The sequence below is a fragment of the Mangifera indica genome, chromosome 3 (assembly GCF_011075055.1).
Source record: "Mangifera indica cultivar Alphonso chromosome 3, CATAS_Mindica_2.1, whole genome shotgun sequence".
NCBI classification, from domain to species: Eukaryota; Viridiplantae; Streptophyta; class Magnoliopsida; order Sapindales; family Anacardiaceae; genus Mangifera; species Mangifera indica.
Window position 1 is genome coordinate 5,525,066 of NC_058139.1, and position 27,359 is coordinate 5,552,424.

General features: G+C 33.0%; 4 protein-coding genes and 1 long non-coding RNA gene across 5 annotated transcripts; 3 read left to right on the forward strand and 2 right to left on the reverse strand.

Moving 5' to 3' along the window:
• Window positions 1-248: 248 nt before the first annotated feature.
• LOC123210959 lies at window positions 249-1,670 on the reverse strand. The gene is made up of 2 exons (XM_044629454.1): window positions 1,082-1,670; window positions 249-600 (listed from the first exon to the last, which is right to left on the reverse strand). The coding sequence occupies exons 1-2, from the start codon at window positions 1,632-1,634 to the stop codon at window positions 335-337; spliced, it is 819 nt and encodes a 272-aa protein (XP_044485389.1). The 5' UTR covers window positions 1,635-1,670; the 3' UTR covers window positions 249-334.
• Window positions 1,671-3,970: 2,300 nt separating this feature from the next.
• LOC123211070 (GDSL esterase/lipase At5g45670-like) lies at window positions 3,971-6,587 on the forward strand. The gene is made up of 3 exons (XM_044629597.1): window positions 3,971-4,404; window positions 4,605-4,735; window positions 5,731-6,587. The coding sequence occupies exons 1-3, from the start codon at window positions 4,161-4,163 to the stop codon at window positions 6,457-6,459; spliced, it is 1,104 nt and encodes a 367-aa protein (XP_044485532.1). The 5' UTR covers window positions 3,971-4,160; the 3' UTR covers window positions 6,460-6,587.
• Window positions 6,588-9,008: 2,421 nt separating this feature from the next.
• LOC123210897 (GDSL esterase/lipase At1g29670-like) lies at window positions 9,009-10,790 on the forward strand. Its single transcript, XM_044629389.1, has 5 exons — window positions 9,009-9,249; window positions 9,392-9,525; window positions 9,827-10,072; window positions 10,152-10,392; window positions 10,476-10,790. Exons 1-5 carry the CDS (start codon window positions 9,009-9,011, stop codon window positions 10,706-10,708), a joined length of 1,095 nt encoding a protein of 364 aa, XP_044485324.1. The 3' UTR covers window positions 10,709-10,790.
• A 5,234-nt stretch (window positions 10,791-16,024) lies between these two features.
• LOC123210898 (GDSL esterase/lipase At5g45670-like) lies at window positions 16,025-25,660 on the forward strand. Its single transcript, XM_044629390.1, has 5 exons — window positions 16,025-16,262; window positions 16,368-16,501; window positions 24,782-25,027; window positions 25,107-25,347; window positions 25,428-25,660. Exons 1-5 carry the CDS (start codon window positions 16,025-16,027, stop codon window positions 25,658-25,660), a joined length of 1,092 nt encoding a protein of 363 aa, XP_044485325.1.
• On the reverse strand, window positions 20,035-20,380 carry LOC123212471. Its single transcript, XR_006501552.1, has 3 exons — window positions 20,346-20,380; window positions 20,154-20,237; window positions 20,035-20,069 (listed from the first exon to the last, which is right to left on the reverse strand). It is a non-coding gene; the product is annotated as an uncharacterized LOC123212471 (long non-coding RNA).
• Window positions 25,661-27,359: the final 1,699 nt, after the last annotated feature.

The following is a 27,359-nucleotide window of genomic DNA, read 5'->3' on the forward strand; positions in this document are numbered from 1 at the left end:
TTTATTATCAGACTAACTCTTTTAAAAATTATAATTTATCTAATACATAAGTTATATATAATTGATATTCTTATGTATAATTTTTTGACTAAAATTGATATAAAATATATTTAAAACATTATTTAATACAATTTTGAGACAAAATGTTTAAGTTTGCAAATTTTTTTGTATTTTTAATAATTTTATAAAAACTTTAATGTATATTTTTTAATAAATTTAATATATAAATTTAAAAAATTAATTTTTCAATTTTAAAGACCGAAAATCTGCCATTGTATCAAGTGAATAAAGCAGTAAACAAATTAAACAGCTCGCAGCTTGACTCGATATACATTTACAAAATTCTCTTCCGATTAAGCACTTTCTTCAATAATTCTTCACGTCCGGGAAATGGATTGTTAATCTCCACCCTCAAATCTTTATCATCATCCCTCTTAATCTCACTTCTTATCTCACCATTAATCTTATCATCGTTTCTAATCTTCATCTTCTCCTTCGCCCCCAATCTCATTCTCAACCTCCTCTCCCTTCTTCTTTTTTCACTCTCTGTTAACATCCCAGCTCTCTCTTTCTTCTGCACTTCAAATAACTCTTTCTCTCTGTTGAGGACTCAAATAAAGAAGAGTCTCACATCTAATAAACTTAAGTAAAATGAGTGGTATATAAGTGTTATAGATTGGACCTTAATATAAGCCAATTGGTTTTGTGTAACATGGGTTTCAATCTACACATTTATAAGCCCAATATATATTTCCGACATGGTATCAGAGCGCGAGCCAAACGGCGGGTTTAACAGCCTAAGTGTTCCTAGATACAAGTGACAATGCACCCAGCCACAAACCGGCTCTGTCGAAAGGCAGGTTTAACACCCTAGATGCTTGCACTTAAGCGGGGGTGTTGAGTCCCACATCTAATAAACTTAAGTAAAATGAGGGTGTTGAGTCCCACATCTAATAAACTTAAGTAAAATGAGTGGTATATAAGTGTTGTAGATTGGACATTAACATAAGCCAATTAATTTTGTGTAACATGGGTTTCAATCTACACATTTATAAGCGTAATTTATATTTCCGACACTCTCCATCATTTTCACTTTCACCGTCCAAAATTCTCGGTATTCTTCCACCCTTACTTGTCCCCAGAAGCTCGAAATTAACCCGACTCCACGCCGCTTTGTTTTCGTTATCCCAACCGAACCTTTCACTCAACTCTAACAACTGAGAAACTGCGCCAATATTCGTATCGTTTCCTGAGAAATTAACAGTATTTGCGTTATTTCCGGTCAAGACGCTTTCTGCAAACTCCCATTCGATTCTGTCTTTGTAAACGGGATCTTGGAGCACTTGGTCTGCGAGTTTTGCCCAGTGCTCGAAGTCCCTGGCGCGGAGGTTTTTGGAGACCCATTTGAGGTAGGTTGAAGGGAGGGTGCCCATCATTTTCCCTTTGTACTTGCCGAAGTCGATGATTGTGTCTCTTGGAGGAGGAGATTTGGAGATTTTTAAAGGGTTTTTGTGGGGTTTGAATGAGAATGAGATGGTGGAGAAAGTGAGGTGGGTGTGACTAGTTGGAATTGTGTGAAAGAGGAAGACATTCATGGAGGCAGAGATAAATGATAAGGTGGAGACCGCAGACATTGAAAAGAGTGGTGGGACGAAGAGATGGGTAATCTCGCCTGTTGATTTGTGGAGTAAATTTATTAAGTTCTCCATTATCAAATTTTAAGTACTAAAATTATCAATAAAAAATAGGCCGAAGGACTATTCCCTACCCAAACTATGTTGTCTGTCTAAATATCACCTTTTAACTTTAAAAATCTTAAATACCTATCTATAATTGATTAAAATTAACAATAATAAGAGTAAAATCATTATTTTATCTATAATATTGAAAAAAACTAAAATATGATCTCATTTTCGTCTCTTAAACTTTAAAAATTAAAAGTATTCCCTTAACCAAAGTTTTAAAAAATGATAATTTCGCCGTAGGGTTAGTTTCCAGATCTCCAACGGTAAATTTGACAATATTGTCGATTGTCTCTCCCTCCTGAAGTTTTCTCTCTCTCCGACAGTCTCTCTCCATCAATTTAGATGTCCGTTCGGTGTTGATCTTTGTTTGAAAGATGAAGCTGTCATCTTCGTCTGAGAAGACGATCGTCTTTTCAGAAGAAGATGTTTGGGAAGATGAAGAGTTTCATCTTCCAAATGGGTGGAGAGAGACCGTTGGAGGGAGAGGAAACTTTGAGAGGGATAGACGACCCATAATGATGTTGAAGATTTGAAAACTAAACTTCAAAAAGAAACTGTCATTTTTTAAAACTTAGGTTAAGAGAAAACTTTTAGTTTTTAAAGTTTAAGGAGGGGAAAAGAAATAAATTTTAAGGGGTTAAAGTTCCGTTAATTTTAACTGTTTGTAGGTAGGTATTTAGAATTTTTAAAGTTAAAGGAGGATATTTGAGAAAACATTATATTTTGGGTGGGATATAGTTCTTCGGCCTAAGAAATATATTAATAGGATGTAAGAGTAATTAGTTAAAATAGTTTTTTTAAAGTTGTTTCTAATCTTCACTGAAAGAATTATATAAATATAAGGCCAAACGACAATTTTCCACTTAAACTATACTGAATTCTCAAAGTTCTCCCTATTAACAATAGAAATACCGTTTATCCACCTATGAATAGTTAAAATTAACGGTGGTAAGGGTAAAATCATCATTTTCTCTATAATATTAAAAATAAACTAAAATATAATCTATTTTTACCCCCCCTAAACTTTAAAACTAAAATTTTCCCCTAGCCTAAATTTTAAAAAATGGTAGTTTCACCTTAGGGTTTCGTTTTGAAATCTCCGATGACATCTCTGACTCCATTGCCGACAGACTCTCCCTCCTGAAGCATCCTCTCCTTCCGACGATCTCTTTCCTCTCATTTGGATGTCCAATTGGCGTTGGAGAAGCTTTGAGAGACGAAAAACTTCGTTGGGGAAGACAAAGTTTTTCGTCTTCCTAGGCGAAGATGACAATCGTCTCCCATAGCACGGTAATGATGATCTTGACCTGATTATACGGAAAATTATGCGATTAGTTGGATAATACTACGGTAGGTTTGATATGGTCAAATATTACACCCGAAAACAATATCCATGCTACCTAGAATAATGTTAGGTTATTGTCTTGACTTTTTCTATTGAAAATATAGGTTTTTAATGTTTAATTTTCAGGTTAGTAAAAAAAATAATTTATTTATATTTTAAAAGTGTAATTAATATACTTTAAAAAAAAAGGTGTAATTAATATTAATCCTACAATATACAATTTTTGTAAAAGTAACCATCTAAAATTTATTGATGGGTAGAATATTATTTTTCTGGAACTTGGTGGGTGAGAAAGCATAAATATACCAAACCTTCGGCGAAAAGTTGTCGCTCTCCCTATTAAGTGTTATCTCCAGCTGATATAGTGGTAATCGACAATGGTATATTCTTTTCTTTAAAATTTCAACTAAAATGGTCACCAATTAAGTTTGCATGTGTGCACGTCCTACCTTACGGTTGTATCCAGTATGGCATTGTCCCCTTGACTCCTCGCTGTTTATTTTTAGAAAATGTGAGTTTATTATGAATACATAAAATATATATATTATATATTATATATGAATAATATATAATTATATATTATTTTGTTATATATTATATATATGAATAATTATATGTTATTCATGTATATAATATATAATAAAATAATATATAATTATTTATTATTTTATTTTTAATTAAAAACTCATTATTTATATATTTATTTTATATATTTAAATTATATGGATGTAATTTTATTATTATTTTAACTAAGTTTTTCCGCTCAACTAACAAGCCCAACCTCTGGCAAATATTTATTATATCTATAAACCAATTGTCACAGTCAAATTTAATACAGTCCATCTTACCGACAAATTCACCGCTATCATATTCTTGCTACTGTTTTTATTTTAATGTAAGACACTACATCCTTCACGTTCTCTATTTCAAATTCTCCATTCTCTCTTCCCCCTCACCATTTCCTAATACTCCTGTAATAACAATGGCATTTCATTTTTATCAGATTCAATTTCTCATTTGTCTTTGATCAACCCTTTTCAAATCTCTTCAGCATCAACTTCAACCTCTCGATGGCACGGGGGCCCGAAAAATGGCGTCTACTGGTGTTGACTTTGAGTTTGTCGACTATTTGGGCTGTTGAGGGAGGTCAAAAAGTTCCTTGTTACTTCATTTTCGGAGATTCTTTATACGACAATGGGAATAATAACAATCTTCCAACCAAGGCTAGAGCCAATTACCCGCCTTATGGTGTGGACTTTCCTCAAGGGCCGACTGGAAGATTTACCAATGGCCGAAACCTCGTTGATATGTTAGGTTCAATTTCTTCTTTCTCCAGTATGCATTTTCTTGTGTATTTAAAGAGGGATAGATTTTGTTATTTTTGAACTTGGAAGGGATTTACCAGTGGGTTTAGAGTAACTTCTTTGTTTAAAATTACTTTTCTTCTGTTTTTTACCCCCTCAAATTATTATTATCCAACAACTGGCTATCTGTCATAATTAATGTTCTTGCAGCTCAACTACTTGGATTTGAGAATTTTATACCACCTCATGCAACTGCAAAAAGTGATGAGGAAATTCTCAAAGGGTTGAATTATGCATCTGGAGGAGCTGGAATTCGAGATGAAACTGCATCAAAAACCCTGGTAATTAAGTCTTGACACAACCTTTGTGCCTGTGTCTTTAATTTATATAGTTCCACATTGGCGATATATGAATATATATGTGTGTGTGTGTACAAAATTTTTTGATCAAATTGTTTTTTTTAAGTACATGATGAGTTCAATTTAAATGTCAACTGATTTTCATAATTTGCGATGAAGGTCTAGATGAAAGTCTTTGTAGAATATGAGAATTATGAGGTCTTTCAAAAATATTTTGTTCAGAATTCATTGAGAGTGTTTGGATTGAAAGAAAGAGAAACGAAAGAATGTTTTAAAGGATTCAATGAAAACAGGTCTAAACTTGTATTCAAATGGATATTGAGTTCATATACAAAGCATATCCTTTTATAAGAAGAAAATTCAGAACACAATTGTGGTATTGCCTAGAACTGGCAAGCAGACGGGTATAAGCCGAATCGAAATGGATACAGGTATGAGTTCAAAAGGAATCAATCTAAATGGGTCATGAAAATAAAAACCTGTATCCATTCCTGTGGATTGGAGTGAACTTACAAGTACGTGTATAAGAATTATCAATCTATGTTGTCTTGTCTCTTCTTGTACGTATACAGTACATCCAAACCCAACCAAACATGCTACCAGTATAATTGCCACCACAACTAACACCAATTTCCCTCCACTTATTCCACCATCACCGGAGCATGTGAGGGAGATCCGATTGTAGAGGCGAAAAGGAGGAGAGAGATGTAATCAATTTTTCATGGTCAATGGGACCGTCCCCCCAATAATGCAACAAAAGAGACAATGAGTCACAGTCGTAGACTTTGTGTTTCGTCACAATTCATTCCCCATTATTGCACTCCAAGTGTCATTTGCAAAACATCCGACAATCTATCTTCCACCCATTTATTCTACATTAGGAAAGCTTTCATGTTATCCAAATTTCCCTCTGTTTCGTAAATGCAAGCAACAATTTTATCTATGTTCATCAAATTTGATTATAATTAATTTGACAGGGAGCTGCAATCAGCATGAACAAGCAATTACTAAATCATCAAGCTATTATCTCCCGCATTGAGAGCATACTAGGAGATAAAGAATCAGCTTCAAAGCACTTAAGCAAGTGCATTTACACAGTCGGAATCGGCAGCAATGACTACGTCAACAATTACTTATTGCCTAAGTTTTACAACACAAGTCGCTGGTACACACCAGAGCAATACGCCATCGCTCTCACTCAGCAATACTCTCAACAATTAAGAACATTGTACAATTCTGGAGCAAGAAAAATTGCCCTATTTGGATTAGGCCCTTTCAGCTGCTCACCCGGCAGCGTGGCCATGTATGGCACTAGCGGATCTTTATGTGTAGACTACATAACCAGACACATTGAGCTATTCAATTCCAGGGTTAAATCTCTAGTGGATGAACTGAACAATGATCTGAAAGACGCCAAGTTTACCTACATTGATGCCTTTGGGATATTGGGGTCTCTAGTGGCTGGTGTAGATGGATTCTTAGTGGATAATAGTCCATGCTGTGATGTGGCCAATTTGAAGATGCATAATGGTGTTTTAACGTGCATCCCTTTGCTAAATCCGTGTATTAGTAGATCTTTACGGGTGTTTTGGGATGGAACGCATCCATCTGAAGCTGCAAATGTTTATTCAGCTGCAAGAGCATTCTCTGCTCTGCTTACTTCTGATGCTTACCCATTTGATATTAGTACACTAGTTGAGCTTTAGTAATCTAAGTCTAGCTGTTATCAATGAGTATGCTTGCTTAATTTTACACGAAAATTGTTCTTGTACCATAAGGACGAGGGTGTCAGCACAACGGTACAATCGAATAATAAAATATTTGTTACGGTTAATCAAAATTTAAATAATAATATATCAATATGTGTTCAGATGTAGTTGACAGGGTTTTAATAGGGATATTAATTAAAATCGATAAAAATTTTTTTACGTAAATTTTTTTAGGCAAATATATAATGATTTCACTTTTATAGGTAAATTTACTTTTAATTTCAAAAATGCCCTCTTCCAGTGTATTACGTCACTCTCAGCGATTTACGTCACGTTTGACTATCTAAAATTTTCTTAACATATTTGATAATTTCTTATTTGAACTATCACTAATTCATGTTCTAAGGATTAAAAACATGTTTCAAAATTGATATATTTTTGTTTAGGTTTCAAATACAAATAGTAACAAAAAAATAGCATAGATAAGGAGAATGATAAGTGCAAACTGACATCATATCACGATGCGTATGGGACGTAAATGGTGCGTATAAGGTGCATACATGATACGTATAGGATGCGTAAGGTATGTGCAAGGTACATACATGATACGTATAGGGTGTTTAAGGTGCATACAGGGTGTGTAGAGTACGTAAAGAGTATGGGGTGCGCCAAACTTATTTTAAAATCTATAAATATAAATATATGCGTGCACGTGCGCGCGCGCACACACACACACACACACACATATATATATATGTATATATGGGATGTGAAGAGAGTGCGCACCCTCATCACACCTTTGTTTTATATATATTATAATATTATAAATTATTTATTTATATATTATTATTTAATATTTAAATATTATAATATTTAATATAATATATATAAATAATAATCATAATTTTTAAATATGTATTATATTGTTTAAATATTATATTATATTATTATATATAAATATATATAAAACAAAGGTGCAATAAGGGTGCACACCCTCTTCGCACCCCCTATGTGTTAGATTTTAAAATGAGTTTTACGCACCTCGCACCCTTTACGCACCCCGCACTCCTTACTCATTCTACGTACTCTACACACTTTCGCATCTTTTATGTACTCTATACACTTTGTATGCACTTTACGCACCTTTTACGCCTCATATGTATTGTGATACAGCGTCGGTTCGTACTTATCATTCTCTTGATCTATGCTATTTTTTTGTTACTATCTGTATTTGAAACCAAAATAAAAATTTATCAATTTTTAAGTATATTTTTAATCTTTAGAACGTAAATTAGTGATAGTTCAAATAAAAAATTATCAAATTTATTAAAAAAATTTTAGGTTATCGAACGTGACGTAAATCGTAGAGAGTGACGTAATAAGCCGAGAGAGAATATTTTTAGAATTAAAAGTAAATTTGTCTATAAAGATAAAATCGTTATATATTCCCCTAAAAAGATTTAGGCGAAAAAATTTTTATTGACTATAATTAATATCCCCTTTTTTTTTAATATTACTGTGACATCAGTTAGGCTTGTCAATGCATGTTGCGCGTAAACATTAATGCTCATTGCAACGTAGGCAATTTTATTAATAAATAAAGAAAAGTATTTATGTTTTATATAATAAAAGAAAATCATATATCTCAATTACATTTCAGATAAATGTTGTGTTGTGGGTGTATATTTTATTGTTTTTGGAATCACATTTTGCGAGGCTTTTAGTTATCAATTTTATTTCATTAAGTTTTGGTATATGTGGGTGAAGGGACAGTTGTGCTTCAATTAATAGGATGATGCTGTTGGTGTGATCATTGATGCTTGTTTTGATTTGGTCATGTAACACTTTCCTCTTCTTGTTTCTTATTGGTTCGGTTTGAACGGGTTTTCAATGGATGACAAAAGGCTAAGAAGAATTTTATATAGCATTAGGGGGTTGATCGTTTCAACTTTTTTTATTTTGTATATTATTTATTTATTTAATTTTATTATTATTATTATTATTTAAGTTGATGTCAAGAGCTTCAAGGATGTTAATTGCTACTATATACAGTTGGGAACTAATCATTTCACAATTTTCCAGATTCAAATGGTCAATTAATCAGCCAAAATTAATAAGAAAAATACCAAATAAAATATCATAAAGTAGAAGTTGAAGGAATTAATTGGAAAGTGACATGACATAAATCTTTCAAGTTTTTTGAGTAATTCAACTTGTGAATATAACAAATAGTGACATGAAAAATTTCGGGAACTCGAATTCTTGTTTTCTCTTGACTTAAAAGTCAACATCTCGATAAGAAAATTGCCAATTCAAATCAAATCTCCATCAGCCTCCCCAGAATTCTTCAACAATTCAGTTTCTCAATTCGCCGCCATAACTGAATAATATTATCAATCATCTTAATATATGATATACTATTTCCACTTGTGCATCAAACTCATATATATCTTCCCCTATATATAACAATGTCCATCTCTCTCAGTTTATTATCAAGCTGCTAAATATTTTCTACATTTCCTCATTCATTTTTTGCCAGAAGAAGAATGGTGAGAAGGCCTGAGATGTGGCATCTAGTAGTGTTGGTAATTTTACAAGTGTCAGCTTGGGTTTATGGAGTCCCACAGGTCCCTTGTTACTTCATTTTTGGAGATTCATTATTCGATAATGGCAACAACAATTACCTGCTGACCAAGGCCAAAGCCAATTATCCTCCATATGGGACTGATTTTCCCGGAGGTCCTACAGGAAGATTTAGCAATGGTCGAAACATGGGAGATTTTTTAGGTTTTCTTCTTATTTCTCTCTGCATAATTCTATGGCATACACACTCATAATCATCCCTTGAAATTTAAATTTACAACTTAGTTCATGCATGCAGGAGTAAATTGGTATAGATATATTAATTGAAAATTAATTGTTCATGCAGCTGAACTTCTAGGATTTGAAAGTTACATTCCATCCTTTGCAAGCAGTTTAAAGGGTGGTGAAGACATTCTTCAAGGTGTAAATTATGCATCTGGAGGAGCTGGAATTCGCGATGAGACTGCGATACAAAACCTAGTAATTAATTCATTTTCTTGTTTTATTATTGGAATAAAACTACACCTATTAATTTATATAAACTGAGATAACGATTTATAATTGAGTAATGTTCTTTTATTTCAAAATTACCGAATCATATATTATCACGCTAGATTATATAAATAAGTTTATACAATTTAGTTGTACATATAGTATTATTAAAAAAACTAGATAATGCAAACCAACTTTCATATATATTTTGTTTATATTATCTAAATTACGTGCGAAACTCGTGTTCTTCACATATTATTCATGACACAAACCCATTGTCCCCTCACAGGGAGAAGTAATTAGCATGAACAAGCAGTTACTACGTCACCAAGAAACCATCTCACATATCATGAGAATATACAGAGACAGGAAATCAGCAGAAGAATATCTGAGAAAGTGCATGTATACAGTCGGAATTGGCAACAACGATTACATTAACAATTACTTCCTGCCTGAATTTTACCCTACAAGTCACCAGTATACTCCTGACCAATATTCCATTCATCTTGTTCAACAATATTCACAGCAACTGAAGGTGTGTGTTCATTCTCATTAATTTCCGCAATCTGATTTTCTGTACCAAAATTTGTAATTATTCATTTTAAATGCGGTAGGATTTGTACGAGCTTGGAGCAAGGAAGATAGCGGTATTCGGATTGGGTCTTATTGGCTGTACGCCCGGCAGTGTGGCTATGCATGGGACAAATGGATCTTCATGCGTTGACTCCATGAATATTGCAGTCCAACTATTTAATGCTAAACTGTCATCACTGGTGGATGACCTCAATAAACAATTTCCAGACGCCAAGTTTATATATGTCAACATTTTTGGGATTTCTTCTACCCCGGCAGCTGGTATATAAACTTATTCTTCTTAGCTTCAGTTATTACTGAGTTTATTTAATTTACTGAGGTCAATGGATGAACATCCATTTCAGGATCATCAGTGAGCAATGTTCCATGCTGTGAGGTGGCGAATCTAGCAATGACCAATGGAGTTTTGACGTGCATTCCTTACAGTATTATATGTTCTAATAGAGCCCAATATTTGTTTTGGGATGCAACTCATCCAACTGAGGCTGTCAGTTTGTTCCTAGCAGGAAGATCATACTCTTCTCAACTTCCTTCTGATGCTCATCCGATGGATATTAGTAGCCTTGCTCAAATTTGATATAGATATATAACTTCAATTTTATATTCATAAATGGGATGAATTAATTCCTCTTTGAATAATTACTTCAATTCACTTATTTTCATATTGAGGCAGATTCAATGAGCAATTGACAAAACTATAAAATTAGTAAAGGACGTTAGACTATCATTGTAGAGCCGATTGGTTTAACTCTCAAACTGATCAGATCAATGAGCAAGAAAATAATCCCACGTAAGGAAAACAAGAAAAAGTTTTTATAAGTGTGTGAATTACAATCCTATATATAGTTATTCTTAGATTACATGATAAAACTAAAATCCTATCACATTTTTCCTTAAGGTCAAACCTATCAAAATATTGTGTATTTAACTTTATATGAGGATAAAAATGTATTTGAAAATTTAATTTATTATTTGTTAAAAATAAAAATAGAAATTAAAAATGATCAAAATTAAAATTATTAGAAAATAAAATACACGCTAAAGAGATTGAGAGATTTATGAAGGGCCATCCATAGTTCTATATAATTGTTTTATTTTTTAAAAAATGAATATAAATATAAAAAAAAGTTTCATTTTGTAATCTCAATATTTGGGAATGCTTTGTTAGGATTTTCTAGAGAATGTTTAATTTGGTGGAAGTCACATGATACAGCATGAATTTAAGAATACGAACATCCTTCAATTGGTTCTGAAGATGACCATAAATAAATAGAATAACGAAAGTAACCATTTTGAGATGTTTATGTATATGCTTTGTTCCCAAAACCTGAATTCACTTTTTTTTCTTTTTAAATAACTAGAACCATCTGTATTTATTAAATAGATAAACTTGAAATATAATGACAAAACTCACCATTAATGTTTCAGATAAATTAATGTTTCACAAAAACCTAGATTCATTTGCTACCTGTCTTTGTATATTCATTTCTAGAAATAGATTACTGCTTTCCTAGCTTAATTCTCTAGTAAGAAATGAAATTTATACAATGGATTCAAAAGCATCAAACCTCTCATGCTCGAAAGAATTGAAACACTTGGAAATGGCACCAGCGCTACTTAATAATCAGAGTCAACCTTGAAAAGAAAAGCCAGCCAAATAGCGGATTCCCTCTCCTCAAAACGAAGGCATTCTATTTGGCTGTGGGATCAAACGCATTCAATCTATCAAAAAATGGTGACCGTTGATGGGGCGCTTGGCAATAACCAAATTTATCTTTCTCTGGTCAATAATGGATCCTTTGCCAATAAAACCTGTACAAAACAGTTGAGAAGATTGGATATTACATGACTTTGTCCATAACACAAGGCAACAGCTAAACCAAGTGTTAGAATAAAGATGGTATGAAAGTTAAAATATCTAATACGATGGAATTCCTATCTAGTACTGCAAACAAAGGAAATGGGACTCTCCCCTTCCCGTAAACTCAACTCCCAAAGACTAGCACTCAAATGTGTCAACAAAACCTAGCAATGAAATGGATCGTTTGTTCATAAAGGAGTTGGTTTTTTTTCCCAACAGGCAATACATTGCCCTTGAAGAAGAATTAGACCTCAAACCTAGCAATGAAAGGCTGTAAACACAAAAACATGAAATAAAAGGTAGCAGTTGTAGTTGAGAATGTATACCAAAGTCCAGCCCTCAATCTAAAGATTCCCAGGAGCTCCAATAGCCTCTTTAACCTGGAGGATAGTGTTAGACCTCCTAAGGTGTATCTTAGGAGGAATAGAGCAACACACAGTGGAAAGAATCTGTTGGGGGTTGAAATAGTTTTGGAAGATTCCATAAAAGAGGGATTAAACCACATGGCAACAGCTGTTGGGGAGAGAGAGAGCCAGGGAATGAGGCGTTTATTTGGAGAGCTGGGTGGGTTGTTATGGGAACTATAGAAAATGTTTGGCTAGCCTTGTGCTAGGGGGGTCTGCACTCATCTCGTTTTCATTTCATTTTATTTTTTGTTCTCAGTTGTGGTATCTGATTGAGGCAGGGAAAATTGGATATTACATTTCATTTTAGTTTTTGTAAGTGTGTAACTCCTACTAGTAGTCACCTTCACTTTAAGAAATAGTCTAGTATCAATAAGATGAGTTTAATAGTTTTTCATCAATGAGCAAACATAATATTAATTCATAATTTCTTTTCTCGATATTGCTATTGTATGAATATATTTTAAGAATGAAAGGTGAAGAATATTTTCTCTCAAATATTTTTTCTTCCACGTTATCTCAATCAGAAAAGATTATAAATATAGTAGCGTTATATTAACTTACAAAGTCATTATTGAATTTGATATTCAAATCTGTCTTTCAAATTTCTCTACAAATTTACTTGGTCTATTATTATATCCACATATTCGATCCGCAATTCTTCATGAATGTGATGCCAAAGAAAAACGGTGGTCTTGGATTTGTCTTTTTTCAAGGCTTATATATTCTAAGTGGAGAATCAAGTCAAAACCTATATAATTTTATTCATCCAATCTTAAAAACTTTATATTCAAATATTATCACATATTCATAAAACTTTTGATTTTATAGAGAAAATATTAAGATTAATTTTTTAAACTTCAGGTTCATATATTATTTTATATTCACAAAACTTTTGGATTTGTTATTAACATTCAGAACATTGAGTTTTAAATCAAAAGCTTAGTTTTGATTATATTTCAAACTTCATATCTATATTATTTATGATTTTACAAACTTTGAATTGTAAATAAGGTATAATCTCAATTTGCTTTTTGTAAATGGAAGAATAAATGTAATGAAGAAATTAGACAAAATAATAATAATAATTGAAGTATCTATGATTTATATTTTGCAAACAAGATAATATCATAATTAAAATATTCATATTTATAATACACCAACGAGACAATAATAATATAATTGAAAAATCACTAGTATTAAAGTATATCTAAACAATTCATGTTAATAATATGCTATAAATGTACAAAGAGGAATAAGAGGGAAATAAAACAAAAGAAGTTTAGAGTCAAAAGATTAGAAACTAACAAAGTAAAGAGAAGAGCATGCATATAAACTTTCAAAATGAAACTGGTGCCTCTTTCTTATCTTACAAAATGAGAGAAGTATTGGGCTATTTTTAATGCCTTTACTACCACCCAAAGTCACAAGTGCACCGCCCATATTAAAGGCACCCAAGACTTCAATGCAGTCTTCATATATTGTCAATGCCTCTCCATTTATTGCCTTTGTGAAGACAAGTCTATATTCATTGCTTTGGTGGAAAACCCCGCTTCACGCAACACGTGTAAATTTAAAAACCTTCAAAAACGTTCTAACGGGACTCCAATCACATAATAGCTTCCTAAGTTAATGTATGCATTCACACTTTGAAATCCCAACATCTATAGCCACACCTAGATACAATGACACAACAGCTATAATTTTCAAAATGAAACATAGTTTACACGTTTGGTATAAACTATATTGTATTAAAAATATAAACGATGTTCAAAAATATATTTTTTAATTTATTTAAAAAAACATATATTATAATACAAAAATATTTTTAAAAAATATTTAAATATTGTATGGTATATACAAAATGTATAATCATAATCCAAAACATAAGTTATGCTAAATAGACATAAAATATATATAAAAAATGAAAATGTATAAGCTATATTGAAAAAGATAATAATATTTCTACATTTCAATCTTCTAAATTACCTTTAGTAGAAGAAAATTATACATTAAAAATTTGAAGAATTGATCAAAAGTTGTAAAATTACAAAAAGATCCATCAGGATTTTCTATTCCTGCCTACCTCTAATTTTACTACATAAACATGCAACAAAGTGAAAGATTAAAATAATTGTTATTAGAGAAAATGGAGAAAATATGTTTTTCTTAATTAACAACATATTAATCAAAATTGAATATGAAATCTTTGTTACTATTAATCAAGATTTAAATAATGATATGTCAATATATAATTGAGTATTATTAGCTTAATTTCAATATTCCTAGTTTATAGGCCAATGTTGTGACTTCAATATTGTAGGTATACTTGTCAATGTGTAACATTAATGCTCATTATAAAAAATAAAATATTATTTCGGAGACAAATTATTTAGAAGATCATTGAGTGTAAATTATTTATTTTTTTAATAAAATTTGATAAAAATTAATAAATACAAATAATTATTATATTTGGTAAAAGATAGTAAAAAAATATTAAAATTTTATTTATTTAAATACCTTTAAATATAATTATTTTAAAATATATTATATATTACTTGTTATATTAATAGAAAATAAGATTATTTTTATCCAAGAGAATTAATAAGTAAATAAATAATTATAATAAAATCAAAATTATTTTGATTATCTTTTAATAAATAAAGAAGATGTGATAATCAAATTATTTTTTATATTACTTATCATATCATAATTAATAATAATATGTTACTAAAATTTTTTAATACTTCCCTTGCCAAACAGGGTAATGTTAGTATAGTCTCCTTGAAGGTTTGGTAAATATGGGCGGAGGGACAGCTGTGCATCAATTAATAGAATGATGCTGTTGCTCCTGCGATCATTAATACTTGTTTTTGATTTGGTTTTTATTTGTGGGTTTCTTGTCTTGCTAGAATGTATCACTTTTTCTCTTCAAGTTTCTTGTGGGTTTGGTTTGAATGGGTTTTCATCTTTTCTTATTTTTATATTCTTTATTTATTTATATATTATGATTTTGATCATTTAAGTTGGTGTCAAGAAGTTTAAACATGTTTAATCGTTTCTTTTTACAATTGGGAACAAATCAACCACAAATTAAAGGTCAGCTTTTGAATTTTAGAAGCACTTGGTGATTCCTTATTCCTTAGGGAAATATTGTGGTCCATTTACGTATAATTACCCCTACAAAAGAATTTACATAAATATATTTTTTTTCATTACAAGCATAATAACAAATTGTTAATTATAATCTAATAATGACGGATAACAACAATAAATATTTTTATTAAATAATAATAATTAACACTTTTCCAAATTCAAATGGTTTATTCATCATCCAAAATTAATAAGAAAAAAAGCAAATAAAATATCATAAAGTAGAAGTAGAAATGACATAAATCGATCAAGTTTTTTGAATAATTCAACTTATGAATATAACAAATAATTCAACTTTCACAGTAATAAATGAAGATAAGAATGTTATTATTAATCATCATAATATATGATAATTTATTTCCACCTGTGCATATCTTCCCCTATATATAACAATGTCGATCCCTCTCAGTTTATCATCAAACTGATAAATATTCCGTACATTTCCTCATTCTTTTTTTTTTTTTTAAATATAAAAATGGTGAGAAGGCCTGAAATGTGGCATCTAGTAGTGTTAGTTTTACATATGTCAACTTGGGTTTATGGAGTTCCACAGGTCCCTTGTTACTTCATTTTTGGAGATTCATTATTCGATAATGGCAACAACAATTACCTGCCGACCAAGGCCAAAGCCAATTATCCTCCATATGGGATTGATTTTCCTGGAGGACCAACAGGAAGATTTAGCAATGGTCGAAACATGGCAGATTTTTTAGGTTTTCTTCTTAATTAATTTCTCTCTGCATAAATTTACAACTTTGTTCATGCATGCAAGAGTAAATTGGTATAAAATATTAATTGAAAATTCATTGTTCATGCAGCTAAACTTCTTGGATTTGAAAGTTACATTCCATCCTTTGCAAGCACCAAAAATGGTTGTGAAGACATTCTCCAAGGTGTAAATTATGCATCCGGAGGAGCTGGAATTCGTGATGAAACTGCAACCCTAAACCTAGTAAATAAAAGGGAAATTTTAAAAAATGGCCAAAATGACCTCCCATTAAGCAAAAATACCCAAGATCACTATTTTCAAGCCAAAATGCCCAAAATCACTGTTCCAAAAAAAAAAATGCCTATGCCTTTTTTTAATACCAAAACTACCCTTCCCCTCATATTTATATAACTCTCCCACTTACTATAGGGTTTTAATGTAATTTTAGATAAATATGAGGGGTTTTTGGATATTTTACATTATAAAGGCATTTTGATATTTATTTATTTATTTCAAACTTTTTCTAAAATACCAAAATTACCCTTCCCTTCATTTATATAACTCCCCTCACTCATTATAGGGTTAAAATAATTTTAGATAAATATGAGGGGTTTTTGGATATTTTACATTGTAAAGGCATTTTAATTTTTCAACTTTTAGAATTCGAATTTCAGTTCTGTTTTTTGGAATTTCACCGTTTTACGATATATCGATTCGTATTTTTCAGATTTCTGAAGGATTTTCCGTTTGTTGTCATTCTAGGGTTTTTCAACTTTTACAATTCGAATTTCAGTTCCGTTTTTTCGGATTTCATCGTTTTACGAGATATCGACTCATATTTTTCAGATTTCCGAAGAATTTTTCGTTTCTTGCCATTCTAGGGTTTTTCAACTTTTAGAATTCGAATTTCAGTTTCGTTTTTTCCGATTTCACCGTTTTACGAGATATCGACTCGTATTTTTCAGATTTCTGAAGGATTTTTCGATTGTTGCCATTCTAGGGTTTTTCAACTTTTAGAATTCGAATTTTAGTTCAGTTTTTTCGAATTTCACTGTTTGACGAGATATGGACTCATATTTTTCAGATTTCCGAAGGATTTTTCGTTTGTTGCCATTCTAGGGTTTTTCAACTTTTAGAATTCGAATTTCAGTTTCATTTTTTCGGATTTCACCGTTTTACGAGATATCGACTCGTATTTTTCAGATTTCTGAAGGATTTTTCGATTGTTGCCATTCTAGGGTTTTTCAACTTTTAGAATTCGAATTTTAGTTCAGTTTTTTCGAATTTCACCGTTTGACGAGATATCGACTCGTATTTTTCAGATTTCCGAAAGATTTTCCATTTGTTGCCATTCTAGGGTTTTTCAACTTTTAAAATTTGAATTTCAGTTCCTTTTTTTCGGATTTCACCGTTTTACGAGATATCGACTCGTATTTTTCAGATTTCTGAAGAATTTTTCGATTGTTTCCATTATAGGGTTTTTCAATTTTTAGAATTAGAATTTCAGTTCCGTTTTTTCGAATTTCACCGATCGACGAGATATCGACTCGTATTTTCAGATTTCTGAAGGATTTTTCGATTGTTGCCATTCTAGGGTTTTTCAACTTTTAGAATTTGAATTTTAGTTCCGTTTTTTCGGATTTCACCGTTTTACAAGATATCGACTCGTATTTTTCAGATTTCTGAAGAATTTTTCGATTGTTTCCATTCTAAGGTTTTTCAACTTTTAGAATTGGAATTTCAGTTCCGTTTTTTCAGATTTCACCGTTTTACGGGATATCGACTCGTATTTTTCAGATTTCTGAAGAATTTTTCGATTGTTTCCATTCTAGGGTTTTTCAACTTTTAGAATTGGAATTTCAGTTCCGTTTTTTCAGATTTCACCGTTTTACGAGATATCGACTCGTATTTTTTAGATTTTTGAAGAATTTTTCGATTGTTTCCATTCTAGGGTTTTTCAACTTTTAGAATTCAAATTTCAGTTCCGTTTTTTCGAATTTCACCGTTTTACGATATATCGACGCGTATTTTTCAGATTTCTGAAGGATTTTTCGATTGTTGCCATTCTAGGGTTTTTCAACTTTTACAATTCGAATTTCAATTTTATTTTTTTGAATTTCATCATTTTACGAGATATGGACTTGTATTTTCCAGATTTTCGAAGGATTGTTGGATTTGGTGTTAATTTATTTCATTATTACTATATTTTCTCTAATTTGTTTCAAGTGTGTAAATGTTTGAGTAATTATACGTTTTTATTGTTTTTTTATGACAAGATTATTTAAAAAATGAACTCAAATACGATACACATCCATATATAACCACAAATAAAGTATATCATATACATATGAACATACAATAAATATATACATCTAAACATAGGAATAACGATAAATATACATCCGTGAGCTACTCGATACAATGAAAATATAACTGTGTCGCTAATCGTCGACGCATAGAGGTAGACGACTCTCGGGGAAAAACGTAGCTCCGTGCCAACGCCAAACACTCAAAAAATCGCAACATAAAGACGCCACAGTCACCGGAGCCCAAACCCTGCTGAGGGACATCCGACGCTCGATGTAAAGTGAGGGGATCACGTCGTGGAGTCCTCCTAGAAGCTGTCCAAAAAGTCGTCGCCTCTAATAACGCGGGAATAAAGGTCATGTACGGTCGCATGTGCTGCTCCAGAGTCCCTATATTCCCCGAATATGAAACATCTGAATCGTACACCGTAATCGACCACTCACGGAAATCTATAACTCCGGCGACCCAATGTGCGTTCTCGAAGTTTATAGGGATGAAAACCTATAAACAATGAGACATTTTAGTTACTTATCGTTGTCGTTAACCAATTGAATATAACAGAAATATATATAAACTCTACCTGATCGACCATCCCCCATGGTTTGTACATCAATCCCGGGGTGTACGATGCATCAACCATCCTCGTGAAGAGCCCCGAAAACTCAAACTCTCCAATCGGTGTGGTCTGCCAACTCTTCCAGGCCATCTCAATATGGCCTCCGAAGAATGTGTGGGCAGTCGTCCAACGCTGTGAGATAGTCGACTGGTGATCATCCTGCTGCCGACGTAATAAAGCCAAAAAGGAATCCACATGCTACAATGGTATAAACAAGTTCGCGTGTTAGTTATTAATAAATATATCTAGCTTTTTATCAAATTATATAGTATAGACAACTCACATCGTCGGTCAACCATTCGCGCAACTCTACAACAAGCGTCCAGAAGCTGTCCTTTGACTTCGACCCGATGAAGTAGACATCATGTGAGTCGGAAGCCGCGGCGCTGGTGTACCACGTGAGGAAAGATTCCTCACGCTCAGAGGCAGAGGATGGAATGGCCGTAGGTCGTTGCCGTTTCGCCCTCCCTTTGAGTGGATTCGTATACGGGGTGCGAACCAGCGGACCCTTCCGGACGATCCGGCCACGTGCTGTACGAATCATCTGCATGATCCCAAAAAAATAATTAATTCATCATTCATATTACGCAACAATTAGCATTAATCGATTTATCTTACCTTCTCCACGTATGCGGGAGGAGGTTTAGCTGGAGAATCTTGAAACACGGTCAAGTCCACCACGCGTGCTCCCTCGGCAGACTAGAAAATACAAATTTTGAACATCTCAATGACCAGTATATACAACTATTTATATACTAAGTATAATTGATATACCTCAATAGGGATGGCCTCAAAATCGTCCTCCTGGAAGTCCTCCTCCTGTGAACCAATATCCACAATTTTTTTTGTCGAGCTCGGGATATCAGCAAGTAACCATAATCGCTCGTCCTGAAAAATAGTCAAAACATCATTAAATAAATAATATAATTGAAAAGACAGATCAATCAATGACAATTTAAAAATAAAGTTAACCTGAACTTCCGGGGAAGGTGTTCGGGGAGAACCCTCGATCGATGCAACAGAAGGACTAACCGGTGCGTCCTCCGGGCCACTACCCTAAGATATTAGTAATAATAACTTAATTAGTGACATTTCATATATAACAATACCATAATATAATAATGACATTTAACAATAAATATAAATTTGAAATATCATACGGACCTCGTGTGGGTGACGGGATGGTATTGCGGTATCAATAGGGGATGTCGGTGGGATATCCTCGTCCCTCTCCTGTGCGAATGTAATAATAGTTGTCAGAATAATAACACTGTAGACATTTTATGTAAGTAATAAATTAAAAGTGGTTTTACAACCTGAGCGATGGAGGCTGGATATGAACGCGTGATGATGTCCTCCAAACGAGTCATACGATCCTCTAATCGAGTCATCTGGGAAGAGACATCGTCACGTAATCGGGTCATCTGGGAAGAGATATCGTCACGAAAACTGGATATCTCACGTAAAATCGTAGCACTCCAGTGTGCTAATGTAGCATCTAATGTAGCAAAACTGGGTGATGCGAATGGGGGACATTGCTCGGTGGCATGATGGGTGGAATCGTCGTGTAGTCCAGGGTGGTCCTCCACTGCAAGATGGTCTGTCTGTGGACTCTGAACAGGATGCTGAATGGGCTCCTCATGTGTCTCGGAAGTCTCCACGGGTACATCTGAAGGGCCTGAGGATGGAGAAGCCCCGTCTGTAGTAGCGATCGGAACCGAAGAAGATGAGGAAGAATCAGCATCGGGTAAACCGGTGTACTCACGAATCTCAGCGTACCACGGTAAACCCTCCTCGATCGATGATGGCTCAAGAGGGAATGTAACATCCTCCTAATGATGAAGATATATAAGTCAAAATAATTGTAACATATAATGAATTAATCAACTTATTAATTAACTAGTACATACCGGATCACCACTGAAAATACGCCCTATATGAGTCCAACTAGGGACGTCTCGCGTACGCCACCTCAACATCCGGGGGGACGAATAGAGATCGACAAGGTCAATCCAATCGTGTAACGTCTCTAGAGTCTCGTATATCCAAAACTGTAATATAATCATTTACGATGTAAATAAATCAATTTATATTTTTGTCAATTAATATATATAAATGATAATATAAAACTTACCTGAAATACGAACGGAAATCCGTAAAGGTCGTATTTACGGATTTCCGGCATCCGTCCAGAACAGACTCTCTCACTCGCCTGTGACATAGAATCGTATGTCATCTGCCACACAACAACGCCCCACGGGTAGGAATTAAACCCGTCCAAATGATCAACTAACTGGAAGTAATCCGTGGACACCTTCTTTCGTCGATCATTCCCCAACAAAACAATGTGAAGAATATACAACAAGGCCATCTTGACAGCGTCAATATCGTCAGCCCCCCATGGCCTCGACAAGAAAATACGCTCTAAGTCATGATACTGCACCGTCAAAAAACCTCGAAAGTAAGTATCTCTGATCCGATGTCCGGAAGAGCGAGGCATATATGAAGAGACATCAGTCCGTCGACTAAACGATAGACCTGTGACTAGTGCAAACTCGAACGGACTAAATCTGACATCAACCCCACTAACCCTGAACCAAAACTCGTCTCTGGTAGATGGTCGATGTAACTGTCGGAGTAGAAACGCATGAACCAACATCCCGGAGAATTTGGTTTCGGGTAAACGAAGGAGATACCCGAAACATGTCCTCTCAAATAGTCGTAGCTGATCTGGGGTCAATGTAGCAGTAATCCGAGATAATGCGGCACGCTGTGCACGACATATCGCCTCTGCCCGGAAGTGTCTGGTCTCGTCAGGGATTCGCAGCTCGCTGTCAACCCGTCTTCTTTTGCGAGAAATATCCTGAGACAATGTAAAAAATTCGTTAGACATGAGTAAAAACAAATATGTAAACAAATGTATACGTGGAAAAAACATTAAAATATGAAAAATCCTAGAATGGGAACATTCAAAAAATCCTTCGGAAATCTGAAAAATACGAGTCTATATCACGTAAAACGATGAAATTCGAAAAAACGGAATTGAAATTCGAATTCTAAAAGTTGAAAAACCCTAGAACAGGAACAATCGAAAAATCCTTCAGAAATCTGAAAAATACGAGTCCATATCTCGTAAAACGATGAAATACGAAAAAACGGAATTGAAATTCGAATTCTAAAAGTTGAAAAACCCTAGAATGGGAACAATCGAAAAATCCTTCGGAAATCTGAAAAATACGAGTCCATATCTCGTAAAACGATGAAATCCGAAAAAACGGAATTGAAATTCGAATTCTAAAAGTTGAAAAATCCTAGAACGGGAACAATCGAAAAATCCTTCGAAAATCTTAAAAATACGAGTCCATATCTCGTAAAACGATGAAATACGAAAAAACGGAATTGAAATTCGAATTCTAAAAGTTGAAAAACCCTAGAATGGAAACAATAAAAAAATCCTTCGGAAATCTGAAAAATACGAGTCCATATCGCGTAAAACGATGAAATCCGAAAAACGGAATTGAAATTCGAATTCTAAAAGTTGAAAAACCCTAGAATGGGAACAATCGAAAAATCCTTCGAAAATCTTAAAAATACGAGTCCATATCTCGTAAAACGATGAAATCCGAAAAAACGGAATTGAAATTCGAATTCTAAAAATAGAAAAACCCTAGAATGGGAACAATCGAAAAATCCTTCGGAAATCTGAAAAATACGAGTCCATATCTCGTAAAACGATAAAATTCGAAAAAACGGAATTAAAATTCGAATTCTAAAAGTTGAAAAACCCTAGAATGGAAACAATCAAAAAATTCTTCGGAAATCTGAAAAATACGAGTCCATATCTCGTAAAACGATGAAATCCGAAAAAACGGAATTGAAATTCGAATTCTAAAAGTTGAAAAATCCTAGAATGGGAACAATCAAAAAATCCTTCGGAAATCTTAAAAATACGAGTCCATATCGCGTAAAACGATGAAATTCGAAAAAACGGAATTGAAATTCGAATTCTAAAAGTTGAAAAACCCTAGAACAGAAAAAACGGATATAAAATTCGAAAAGTACACAATCAAAAACCCTAGATAAGAAAAATCTCAATTTACCCCCTCATGAAAACTGAAAATCTAAGGTCCACTGAAAATCTAAGGAATTTCCCCAGCTTCCCAATATTTTAAAAAAGCTACTTTTCCCCCCCAAAAACAGCCAATCTTGGCTGCACGTGGACTGGACGATTTTGACGTGGGAAACACTGTTCCCACGTCGGACTGCCGATCTCTTCGGCAGTCATTTTCGGCCAAATTTTGGTCGTTTCAGCCTCCGATTTTCACATAAATCAAATCTACACCTTGTCTAACACAAAACCCCTCAATCAATTTAACAAAAACAACCAAGAATCAAAACATTTTAAGCATTATTCAAACCGTAAACCCTAAAATTTCAAACCGAAAAATCTCAATCAAATCTCAATAATATGAGCAATAATTTGATCCAAACAAGATTAAGGGAGATATACTAACCTTCTTTGCCATTTGTGGGTGCCGGAAATCAAGAAAATTGACGGAAATCGACGGAAATCGGATCGCCCGTGGGATGAACGTGGGTACGTGAAATTTGAGAGAAATTTTAGGGTAATTTCGTAATATTAACGTGGGAAATAGCAATTTTTTCTGTGTAATATATATGGACATTTTCGTAATTTTGCTAAACTCGCGTTGACGTGATAAATTTTAAAAAAACCCCACGTGGGATAAGAATTTCCCACGTCACCCCAATTGTTTCAAAAAGCTATGTTTCCCCCCCGAAATTAGGCTGAACGTGGGCTTATTGATTTTAACGTGGGAAACACTGTTCCCAGTCGACTGCCGATCTCTTCTGCAGTCTTTTCCGGCCAAATTTTGGTCGTTTTAGCCACCGATTTTCACATAAATCGAATCTACACGTTGTATAACACAAAACCCCTCAATTAATTCAACAAAAACAACCAAGAATCAAAACATTTTAAGCATTGTTCAAACCGTAAACCCTAAAATTTCAAACCTAAAAATCTCAATCAAATCTCAATAATATGAGCAATAACTTGATCCAAACAAGATTACGGGAGATGTGATAACATTATTTTCCATTTTCGGTTGCCGGAAAGCAAGCAAATCGGCGAAAATGACGTTCCCCGTGGGATTCCCGTGGGATGCGTTAAAAATTCGAATTTTCTTTGAATTGCACAGTGAAAATTTGCTGTGTTTATATATGGGGGCATTTTCGTCATTTCACAAAACCTGGGTATTTTTGCTTAAAGCTTAATTTTTTGGGTAATTTCGCTTAGACCCCTTTAATTTTGCCTAATTTTTAAAATTTCCCTAAATAAAATATTCATTGTCTTGCTTTGCTATTAGAATAAAGTTATAGTATAAACAAATCTTATTACCTTATTTGAACTATTGATTTATGATACCACATTAGGTTGTCTGAAACTGTTAATTTTATTATTTTAGATGGTTAAAGCTAGAATGCAGACCAACTTTCATATATATTTTGCTTATATTATCTAAATTACGTGCAAATTACTCATATGTTCTTCATGATACAAACCCATTGTCGTCTCGCAGGGAGCAGTAATCAGCATGAACAAGCAGTTACTACTTCACCAAGAAACTGTCTCACATATCATAAGAATATACAGAGGCAATATATCAGCGGAAGAGCATCTGAGAAAGTGCATGTATACAGTCGGAATTGGCAACAACGATTACATCAACAATTACTTCTTGCCTCAGTTTTACCCTACAAGTCACCAATATTCTCCTGAGCAATTTTCCATTCTTCTTGTTCAACAATATTCAAAGCAATTGGAGGTGTGTGTTCATTCTCATTAATTTCTGCAATCTGATTTTCTGTATCAAAATTTGTAATTATTTATTTGAAATTTGGTAGGATTTGTACGAGCTTGGAGCGAGGAAGATAGCGGTATTCGGATTAGGTCTCATTGGCTGTACGCCCGGCAGTGTGGCTATGTATGGGACAAATGGATCTTCATGCGTAGACTCCATTAATATTGCAGTCCAACTATTTAATGCTAAACTGTTATCACTGGTGGATGACCTCAATAAACAATTTCCAGACGCCAAGTTTATATTTGTCAACATTTCTGGGATTTCTTCTACCGCGCCATCTGGTATATAAACTTATTCTTATCTTCATTAATTAGTAAGTTTACTTGTTTTATTGAAGTCAATGGATGAACATCCATTTCAGGATCATCAGTGAGCAATGTTCCGTGCTGTGAGGTGGCGAATCTTGCGATGAACAATGCAGTTTTGACGTGCATTCCTTACGGTATTATATGTCCCAATAGAACCCAGTATACATTTTGGGATGCAACTCATCCAACTGAGGCTGTCAGTTTCTTCCTAGCAGAAAGATCATACACTTCTCAACTTCCTTCTGATGCTTATCCAGAGGATATTAGTAGCCTTGCTCAAATTTGATATGAAGGACTTAAATATTTGGGGATGTATTGTTAGGATTTCCTGAAAAAAATGTTTAATTTGGTCGAAATCACATGATACAGCATGAATTTAAGAATAAGAACATCCCTCAATTGGTCCTGAAGATAGTTATAAATAAATAAATAGAATAAGAAAATCATACAACTCCTACAATCTCAAACAAACCAATTTGAGATGTTTATCTATCTGCTTTGTTCCCAACACCTGGACTTGCTGCCTATCTGTATATTCATTTCTAGCAATAGATAACTGGTTTCATAGCTTATTTGTCTAGTCAGAAGTGAAATTTATACAATGAATTCAAAAGCATGAAACCTCTATTGTTCGAAAGAACTGAAACACTTGGAAATGGCGAAAGCCCCACTTAATAATACAAGGATCTTATTACCAGTGGTCACTCAAGAGTCAACATTGAAAAGAAAAGCCGGCCAAATAGCGGATTCCCTCTCCTCAACTAAGGCATTCTATTTGTCTGTGGGATCAAACGCATCCAATGTATCAAAAAATGGTGATCGTTGATGGGGTGTTTGGCGATAACCAAATTTATATTTCTGTGGTCAATGATGGATCCTTTGCCAAATAAACTGTGTAAGACAGAAAAGAAGACTGGATATTACATGATTTTGTCCATAACACAAGACAATGGATCACACAAAACGGGTATGAGTTTTTAATACACAATTTATATAGTTTTGGGTTCTCCAACCTTCTTAGTTAGCTTTGACTATATAGTTTTCTTAAGATTCATATAAGTCACCATTTTGTCCCCTAGTTACAATTGAGAGGGAGAGATAATGATATGTGCTTTTTGACATAGAGTTGCCTCATATTATATATTTTATATACAATATATAAAAAATATATATTTTAAAGAATCAAGATTAACTTAAAAATTGATTATGTATGATCTATTCAATGTTCACAAATTTCAATATAAAAAAAAAAAAAAAGAGAAAATATGTTTTTCTTAATTAACGCCATATTAATCAAAATTGTATATGAAATCTTTGTTATTGCTAATCAAGATTTAAATAATAATATATCAATAAATGATTAAATATTATTAACTAAATTTCAATATTTTACCAATCTATCAGTCACCATTGTGACTTCAATATTGTAGGTAGACTTGTTTACGTGTAACCCTAATGCTCATTGCAGCCTTGGTACTTTTGTAATGAATTAAAAAAAAAAAATCTTTGTTATAATAAAATAACCCATATTTCTCAATTACATATTAAAGACATGTTGTATGTGAATATTTTGTTGTTTTTGGAATCATGTAATTGATCATTGGAGGCTCATTGTTATCCATTTGATCTCTTATAGGACATTTGATTTAGATAATATTTTATCAAAAATAAAATATTACTTCAAAAACAGATTAATTAGAAAATTATTAGGTATAAATTTTTTTTTTTTTTTATAAAATTTGGTAAAAATTATTATTAGAAATAATAAGAGAATACTTAAATATTATTTTACTTGAATACTTTTGAATATTATTATTTTAAAATATATTAGATGTTACTTGTTATATTAATTGAAAATGAGATTATCTTTATTTTATAAAATTAATAAGTAAAAAAATAATTAAAGATAATTTAATTATTTTTTTATTATATGTCATATCACTGTTAATAATAAAATATTACAAAATTTAAAAGTTTTAGTATAT